The sequence below is a fragment of the Eriocheir sinensis genome, chromosome 50, assembly GCF_024679095.1.
Source record: "Eriocheir sinensis breed Jianghai 21 chromosome 50, ASM2467909v1, whole genome shotgun sequence".
NCBI classification, from domain to species: Eukaryota; Metazoa; Arthropoda; class Malacostraca; order Decapoda; family Varunidae; genus Eriocheir; species Eriocheir sinensis.
Window position 1 is genome coordinate 6710015 of NC_066558.1, and position 8446 is coordinate 6718460.

Below are 8446 nucleotides of genomic sequence, written 5' to 3' on the forward strand. Positions count from 1 at the left end.
TGGGTGTTCAATGCCTTTCTTGCTGGCTGTCCCTTGTGATGTGCAGTGATCAGCTGCACTCCTGGGGTGAAGCTCAATCAACTCATCTCTACTCAGTGAAGTCTTTGTTGTGATGTGCAGTGATGAGCTTCACTCCTGGGGTGAAGCTCAATCAGTTCATCTCTAAACTCAGTGAAGTCTTTGTTGTGATGTGCAGTGATGAGCTTCACTCCTGGGGTGAAGCTCAATCAACTCATCTCTACTCATTGAAGTCTTTGTTGTGATGTGCAGTGATTAGCTGCACTCGGGGGGTCCCGTCTGTAGCTCAATAAGCTTGTCTCTAAACTCACTGAAGTCTGGACTGAAGAGCCTCTCTGCCCAGGCTGTGCCAGTGTTCAGCCCATCTGTAAAGGGAGCTGTGTTTCTTAATATGTTTTGAGCGTCTCATCTCTTTCACACCCCAGTCATGGCTTCTAGTTACTGCCCCGTTCCATACGAACAAATCTTTATTAATTCTGTCTCCTTCCCTCCCTTCATTGTCTTGAAAACTGCCCAGGCTGTGCCAGTGTTCAGCCCATCTGTAAGGGGAGCTGTGTTTCTTATATCTTCTGAGCATCTCATCTCTGTCAAACCCCTTTCATGGCTTCTAGTTACTGCCCTGTTCCATATGAACAGATCTTTATTAATTCTGTCTTTTCCCTCCCTTCATTGCCTTGAAAACTGTAATCATAACACTTCTCTTCTTCTAAGTCTGTATCACTTTCTCCACCATCTCTTGGTTATGTTGTGAATCATGTTTGATCATGCTTGTCAACAGATTATGAGTTGAGAAATTATTCTTGACTGGCACTCCCACTCTGTGTGTGTGTGTGTGTGTGTGTGTGTGTGTGTGTGTGTGTGTGTGTGTGTGTGTGTTTCTTTGAGGGCTCAGTCCAGCAGCATCCTGTGTGTAAGGGTTGGGTGGCTGTGTGTGGCAATGAGTGTGTGTTTGGACCCACAGAGCGAGGCAGCCTGGGCCACGGCCTTGGTGCTGGTGCTGCTGGAGAGGAAGTGTGGCCATCAGAGGGAGCAGTGGGCCCTGCTGGCCACCAAGGCACAGATCTTCATCACCGGCTGTGGGGAGCAGGTGGAGGAGCTGCTGGCCAAGGCTCGCGACACCCTCCAGGCCCAGTGAGCGGTGATGGCAGCAGCGGCATCTTCTGTGTTGGCAGGCACTGTGATTATTGCTTTGTCTGTCGCAGCGTCAGTGTCATGTGTGTCCAGCATGAGGTGAGTTGGCTTTTTCTGTAGTGTTGTGTCTCAGTAGCAGGGAGCCAGACTGTCCTAGTGCATGGACATAGTTTGGGGTAATTGAACGTGAAGCTTTGCAGAAAGTAGTGTTAACCCGTTCACTGTGATGGGCACGGATTTGGCCTTCACTGGTAGCCTGGTAACATACACTCCCAGGTCTTTCTCTGCCTCTGTGGTGGATAGTGGAGTGTTTCCCATGTGGTATTGGTGTGCTGGATATCCCATCACTGGTAGCCTGGTAACATACACTCCCAGGTCTTTCTCTGCCTCTGTGGTGGATAGTGGAGTGTTTCCCATGTGGTATTGGTATGCTGGATATCCCTTCACTGGTAGCCTGGTAACATACACTCCCAGGTCTTTCTCTACCTCTGTGGTGGATAGTGGAGTGTTTCCCATGTGGTATTGGTATGCTGGATATCCCTTCACTGGTTGCCTGGTAACATACACTCCCAAGTCTTTCTCTGCCTCTGTGGTGGATAGTGGAGTGTTTCCCATGTGGTATTGGTATGCTGGATATTCCTTCATTGGTAGCCTGGTAACATACACTCCCGGGTCTTTCTCTGCCTCTGTGGTGGATAGTGGAGTGTTTCCCATGTGGTATTGGTATGCTGGATATCCCCTCCCAAGGTGCATGACTTTACATTTTTCTTCATTGAATTGTAGCAGCCACTTTTTGTTCCACTCCTGTAGCTTGGTGATGTCTTCTGGTAGGAAATCTGTAGTCAACGGGTTAAGGATCATGAAGCATGTCACATAATATTACATGACATTGTTTACTGATGGGCCCTTTGTGTAGGTGATTAGCAGCCCATAATGGCACAGTTTTTAATTTTCATTACCTGTACCTGTACTGTTAACGAGTAGCCACCACTTGAGGCTACACCTGTTTGTGTGATGTACTATTGAAGGTCTCAGGAGTTACTCTTGGTGGTACACTAAGCATGGATTCTTGGGAGTTGCCACCCACTGACCACACTAATGCTTGTTATCCATAAATTAATATTGCTCTGAGACATCACAACAAAAATGAATAAATAATTGTTACATGCAGAATGGTTCACTTTCTAGGCCTGTCTGAACTTGTGGTTTATTCACCATCAAATGTGTTTACTTCCAAGATTATGCAGCGCAGACCTAAAGACACTGAGCACATGACAGAATGAGCTGCAGTGGACTGTAAGTTGGCGTGGGAAAAAAGTCGCCACCTTGTCTTAAAGTAGTTATGATACCTACTTACGTGTGTTGAGAGTTTCATGACAATATATGAAAAGAAAGCGAAAGAAAAAATTATTTTCCATGAAATTCATTTAATTTTTTAACCTAATTTAATCGATTACTACTCAGACATTTTTAAACATAGAATGATTTTAAAATTATCCCTGGTAAAGTTAATCATTCATAAATATTTTTTGCCAGGAACTTCTTTGAAAATTTGCTTTGTTATGATGAAAAAAAATGTTGAACATTGATAACTTTGATGCCGCTAAAAAATACGCAAATGTCCTCGATAAAAAATATATGTATTTGACCAAATCCAAAATTTTCTGGCAAAATTTATAGAAAATTTAATGATGAATATAAAAACACAAAAATGAAGTAAATAGAAGAAAAACTAAAGGTAGAGTATCATTTTAAAGATCAATAACTTACATTTTGAGAAAACGGCGTTAGAAGGTGCCAGACAAGTACTGGTGCAGGTGGTCTCTCAGTTTCTTGTTTCTCATCCTCCTCTTGTGGGGCAGATCCATTCTCTTGTCCTTGTGTGACAGGTAGTTCTTCATTGAGGTTGTCCACTCTATCCCCAGCCTCTCAACCAGGTGACTGGCAACATAGCCGGCGTTATAGGTGGAGGCAGCTGTTGCAGCTGCGAACACTACCTTCCTCTTGGTGGCACGTAGATGTTTGGGGCAAAGTCTCCATACTCTTGAGTGGAAGTGCTCATTTCTATTTTGGGTCACATCCTTCAGGCACCGAGTCATCATCTCGGTGGAGGTAAGACGATCACACACCTTTTTTACTTGTTCCTTTTCCTCTTCACCCAAATGAAAGAAGACTTTCATTTTTTTATGTGACTGGTGTTTCCCCATGTGCCATGCTTCTATTGTAAAAACACCAAGAATTTTCTCCCTTGGCACACATCTCATGTTGGGGATTCTCATCTGTGGAGGTGTAATGATAAAAAGTTGCCATTATCTCCTCCCTCATCTCTTTGGCGCTTGTGCCAACCTTACGGGTGAGAGATACTTGAAAATAATGCTGCAAATGGTCAATGACAACATGTCAATTTGTTTTTCCCCCCAAATGATTGTTTTTTCTGTTTTCCAATGTTTTTTACTTTCTTCAATCCTCTCAGTCCAGTCCCAAGTCTCTTTGATACATGGTTTATGCATTCCATTTTCTCAACTCTGCACTTGTCACCGTAGGGCCCTTTGCCTCCATTCAAAGCACAAACTGCATAGAATGCTGCACTATCTCCATCTGATACAAATGTTTCATATCGCATGTTATAATCTAGTGATCTTTGCCACATCTTCACTGCACAAACTGCCTCCATGCCACCAGACGAGCCTTCATAATCAGCGTCACATTCTGAGTCCAAATGTTCGCTCAACCACATCACATAGTCCGTCTCAGTTATATTTTTAATTGTCAAGGCCTTTTCCTTAGCTATACATTTAGAACATAACTTAGAGCAGACTTCATAGTCTAGTAGAAGTCCACTGTCCAGCTCAATTACGGCACCAATTCCGAAGTTTGATTTATGTCCTCTCTTGTGCCACGAATCGTCTGTGGTCACCCCCACATTCACAATACCGTCTCCATCTATTTTATGTTCATTACTTTGCAGCACAGCCTCTCGGCACTTATTCATAATACTTTCAGCATGTTCAGCAGCTTTCTCTGTGATGTAGGTAGCGTACCTAATGTACGTTGACTTTTTGAAGTGATTCAAGCTCCAGAAGGAAACCAGTTTACTCGCCCCATCATAACCAACACCTAGTAACATCATTGTATAAACAAGCAATAGAGTCATTGGATGGAAGTTTTTCTTGTGAATTTGTGCTTTGCTCATAGTGTCAGTTATCACCTCACCACACTCACACTTCACTTGTATGTATGAGTCAACTTGGTGGCGAGTAAATTACTTTACTTTAACACAGCGAGAAGCGCAAGCATTTTATTTTATTATCTCTTGAATCATCTTCCATCAAATCAAGCAGCTTTCTTGCATGAGGTTCTGGCTTCTCTTCTTCCTCTTCCTCGAGAATACAGGATTTGCGCTTCTGGGAGCTTGTTGGTGGCCGGGGTAGGTGAGCCGCGTGGGTGGAAGATGAGGCCTCAGCAACAGGTTACCACTGAATGTCTTCCTCACGTTTCTTCTTTCTGGCATGTAGAGCCTTTGCAGCTTTCACACCAAGCTCACTTGCTCTTGCTGTACAGGTGACCCATTGGAGAGTCAGGCCTTCGCATCGGCACAACCTGTAAAAATAAAAACAAAACAAGCAGTATCCATTATAAGTCTTCCAATTCCCTATTTCTTGCACTCCACATCTTTTCCAGAAAACTCTTCATGGCTTCTATAATTCTATCATTTGCTTCATCACTCAGTCCCAGCAGCAGCAGCATCCATTCCCTCTCTGTTCTTGCAATCCTCCCATTCACATCCCAGCCCATCTCACTCAGTGCCACCCTCATCATCTCCATCCTTTCTCTCCGGTACCTCCCACACACCAGTATCACATGCACGACAGTTTCAGCCACACCCCTGTCACACATCTGACACACTTTGCTGCGGGACTCAGACCACCTGTAATTTCTTGCATTCACATTCATACACTGCGCTCGAGCTTGGAAGAGAAGATCACCACCCAGGCTTCCGTCATACCAGCTGACGCACTGCGGGGCTTCCTTTTCCCTGTACCACTCCAAAGTAGTCTTTCGCTCCATCGCATGTTTCCACCTCCTCAGACCGTCACCTTTCACTGCACTGTCTGTCTCTCTCTTCCACTTTCTCACATCCCATTCTAGACCCTCACTATTCCTGTCAGTCACCTTCCATTCAAAGAAACGCCTCCCTTCCTCTCTGCTCACCCACCTGACTCGCATACCACTGTCACCAACCATTCTCATGCAGTTCTTAATCCATTTGCTCTCATGCACACTCCACAAGTAAACCTTCTGTGCCAGTCTCGCGTCATCCATTCGTTCCAATCTGACTTTGTATCTAAGGGTAGCCTTCCTAAATCTTCCCCTAAAGGTACTCCACCCCATATCACCCCTCAAAGCTTCCACCGCTGCATACCTTGGTGCATTCAAAGCTAACCTACCGATCCTATTTTGCCCTACTTCCAATTTATCCATTTCCAACTCACTCCATGTAATCACCTCCATCCCATACATCACACTCGGCACTGCTACACTCTTCCACACCTCTCTCAGCACATCATACTGTAACGTACCCGCCGGCATACCAACACCGCGGAAGCCAGTTAAAAGCCAGCTGGGAAAATTGGGAATACCGCCTTGTACATGGCCATGGTTATTTACCGGATCCAGTTTCTCCTCAGCCGAAACAATACCCGTAGCGGTTAAAATGATATAAGTAGATAAGTAGATAAGGGAAGAGAACGAGAAATACGAACCACAGCTTGGGTTGGCACCCCTGATATAAATCCACTCGTTTTTATATATATTTATACGTTACTTCCTAGAAAATAAGGGAAAATTAAGTTTAGAATTAACACACAAAAAGACAACCTCAGAAAGGCAGAGGAAGGATAGATTAATGTACCAAGCTGAAAGGCGAGAAGGGAGTGTTGGAACCTGGTGAAGGCCACGTCAGAAGCCAAGGTAACGAGGCAACTGCTCCCGCTGGCAGATTCATTCTAGACTTAACCTTCCACGGCACAGGTAAGCTCACCGCTCGCTAGAGTCCTGAGTGCCTGGGAGTGAGAGATAGCCCTAGCCGGCGTTCATTAGTGATTCATTCTGGACTTAACCTTCCATGGCACAGGTGAATGGCGAGAGACAGCTGAAGGCCGGTGTCCCGGGCTAGGCAAGGCGAGTGGCCCGCCATCTTGAACCCGCCCAAATGAGAGTCGGGAATAGACCCAGACGCCAGTGGTTAACAAGGGTCATGCCCTCAGTCATGAGTGCCTGAACTGAGCAAAGGTAAGGGCGAGACACTCCAGTCCCTACCGCCCCCCGAGACCAGCAGGCTTGTGATGGGAGTAAACGCCTCCAAAACCCCCCCTTTAGGCACGGCACAACAGCATATAGTGTAGCTTTCAGGCCTCCACCAAGCCAAGGAAATTGTGCCAAACGGGTAAGGGGCACCCGCTGTGTGGACGAGGGGCTAGCAGTGACCTCACCCCCCCTTTAGCTGTAACAGTCTGATCTTTCCCTCATACTAAACCCTTTTCTTTCTATTTTTTATGAGTGTTTTTATTTGTGTGTGCACGCCGATGCAGGAAGTTGAAATTGGATTGTCTAGTCAATCGGGCGGTAGCCCTGTGATATATACCTACATATGGTCATCTCTCTCGTGTGTAGCATTTATCCATAAGAATGTTAGGAATTAGAAGAAAGATTTTCAATTTTGTATTAACCAAAACATGCTACCCTCCCATCGGGAGTGAGGATTAAACCAATAAATTGTATTCTGTCTATGTCCTGTATTAATGCATACAGCCTTCCTAGCCTAAGGTGCAGTCTCGCAATCTCCCCCACGACGACCTCCGAAGGTAACCACGACCCCATGCACACTACCAGACTTGGGACTGAGGATACCATCTACCTCAAGGAACAACCCATAGTAAGCTGGGGAGCAGCAGACACTATCTACCAGGTGGGACAGTTGTTAAAGTCAAGTGTTGCCAGGCCTGCCAGGGCAGGGCGAGTCTGGGGACTAAACAGTTAGTTTAGTTCCGCCCCACCTGGTTCATAGAACTGCCGTTCCTTGCTTGCAGGCTTTGGAGGTTGTGCCATATTACAACCTCCTGGTGGCAGCTTACAGAGAGGGAACAGCAGGGAATCGAACCCAGCCGTACACTCTCTGTGAGGTTGAGGAATCATAGCGTCACTATTCTTCCTCTTCCTCCCCTTTTTTTAATTTTTTCAACAGGTGATGGCCAGGGGTTGAACCCGGGGCTGTTATAATACTTACATGCTCTCATTCTTGCTGCACTTCCCAGACGGCCCACCCATTGATTTACTAGGCTAATCTTCTCATTCTTTGTCCTTTCACATCCGCTCGGACTCATCCATACACCCAGGTACTTGTCTGCATCTGTTTGCCCTAGCTCTGTGTCTCCTAGCCTCCAGGTCCTATTTCTCTCATCTTCTGCCCCATTCACAACCATTATCTGACTTTTCTCACTACTATATTTTACTCCAAAATCTCTCCCATACTCATTCACCACATCTAATAGTTCCTGTAGTTCCTCCGCTGACTCACTCATGACTACCACATCATCTGCATACAGAAGCACACTTACCCTGTCTTCTCCCACTTTTACTCCTGCATTCTTTCTCCTCATCCTGGCTGCCAACTCCTCAGTGTACAGACTGAAGAGAGTTGAGACAGGATTAACAGGTCTTTCACTCCTCACCCACTCTGTCTCTAATGCTCCTAACCTATACCTGGCTCTCGTATCCACATACATACTCCTAATGATTCGCACTATCTGATCACTCAAACCTACTTTCTCCAATACCTTGCACATCACCTCCCTGTTTACTCTATCATACGCCTTCTCAATATCAAGAAACCCAAGATACAACGGACTTCCATTCCTCTTTTTCCTCTCTATCATCTCATTTACCACATACATATTGTCCTCTGCCTTCCTGTCAGTGCAAAAACCATTCTTCTCCTCACCCAGCACTCTCTTTCAATCCACTTACACAGCCTTTCATTCAATACAGCACAGAAAATCTTTCCCACCGTATTTGCCAGGGCTATCAGCCTATAATTCTTCAGCTCTTTCTTACTCCTATGTCCTCCCGTGTGTATCAGAGTCACTCTGCATTCGTTCCATTCCCGAGGCACTCTCTCATTCTCCCATGCACAGTTGAACAGCTCAGTCATCCTGTCTATCACCATCTCACCTCCATTCTTATACAATTCATACGGGATCTCATCCAGCCCTGCTGCCTTGCAATTCTTCTGCTTCTT

At 45.5% G+C, this 8446-nt stretch overlaps 1 protein-coding gene across 5 annotated transcripts in view; it reads left to right on the forward strand.

Annotated features, from left to right (window-relative positions):
* The window catches only part of LOC126982335 (von Willebrand factor A domain-containing protein 5A-like), a 43144-nt gene extending 36206 nt beyond the window's left edge, over window positions 1-6938 (forward strand). Inside the window, exons 18-20 of one of the 5 annotated variants that reach the window (XM_050834339.1) lie at window positions 980-1425; window positions 1525-2485; window positions 6284-6938. In XM_050834339.1, coding sequence (XP_050690296.1) covers window positions 980-1153 — 174 coding nt within the window. In that variant the 3' untranslated portion in view covers window positions 1154-1425; window positions 1525-2485; window positions 6284-6938. Of the gene's footprint in view, window positions 1-979; window positions 2486-6283 lie in introns of all 5 variants that reach the window. The other 4 variants (XM_050834342.1, XM_050834341.1, XM_050834340.1 and 1 more) reach the window with 4 other exon arrangements.
* The last annotated feature ends 1508 nt before the right edge of the window (window positions 6939-8446 follow it).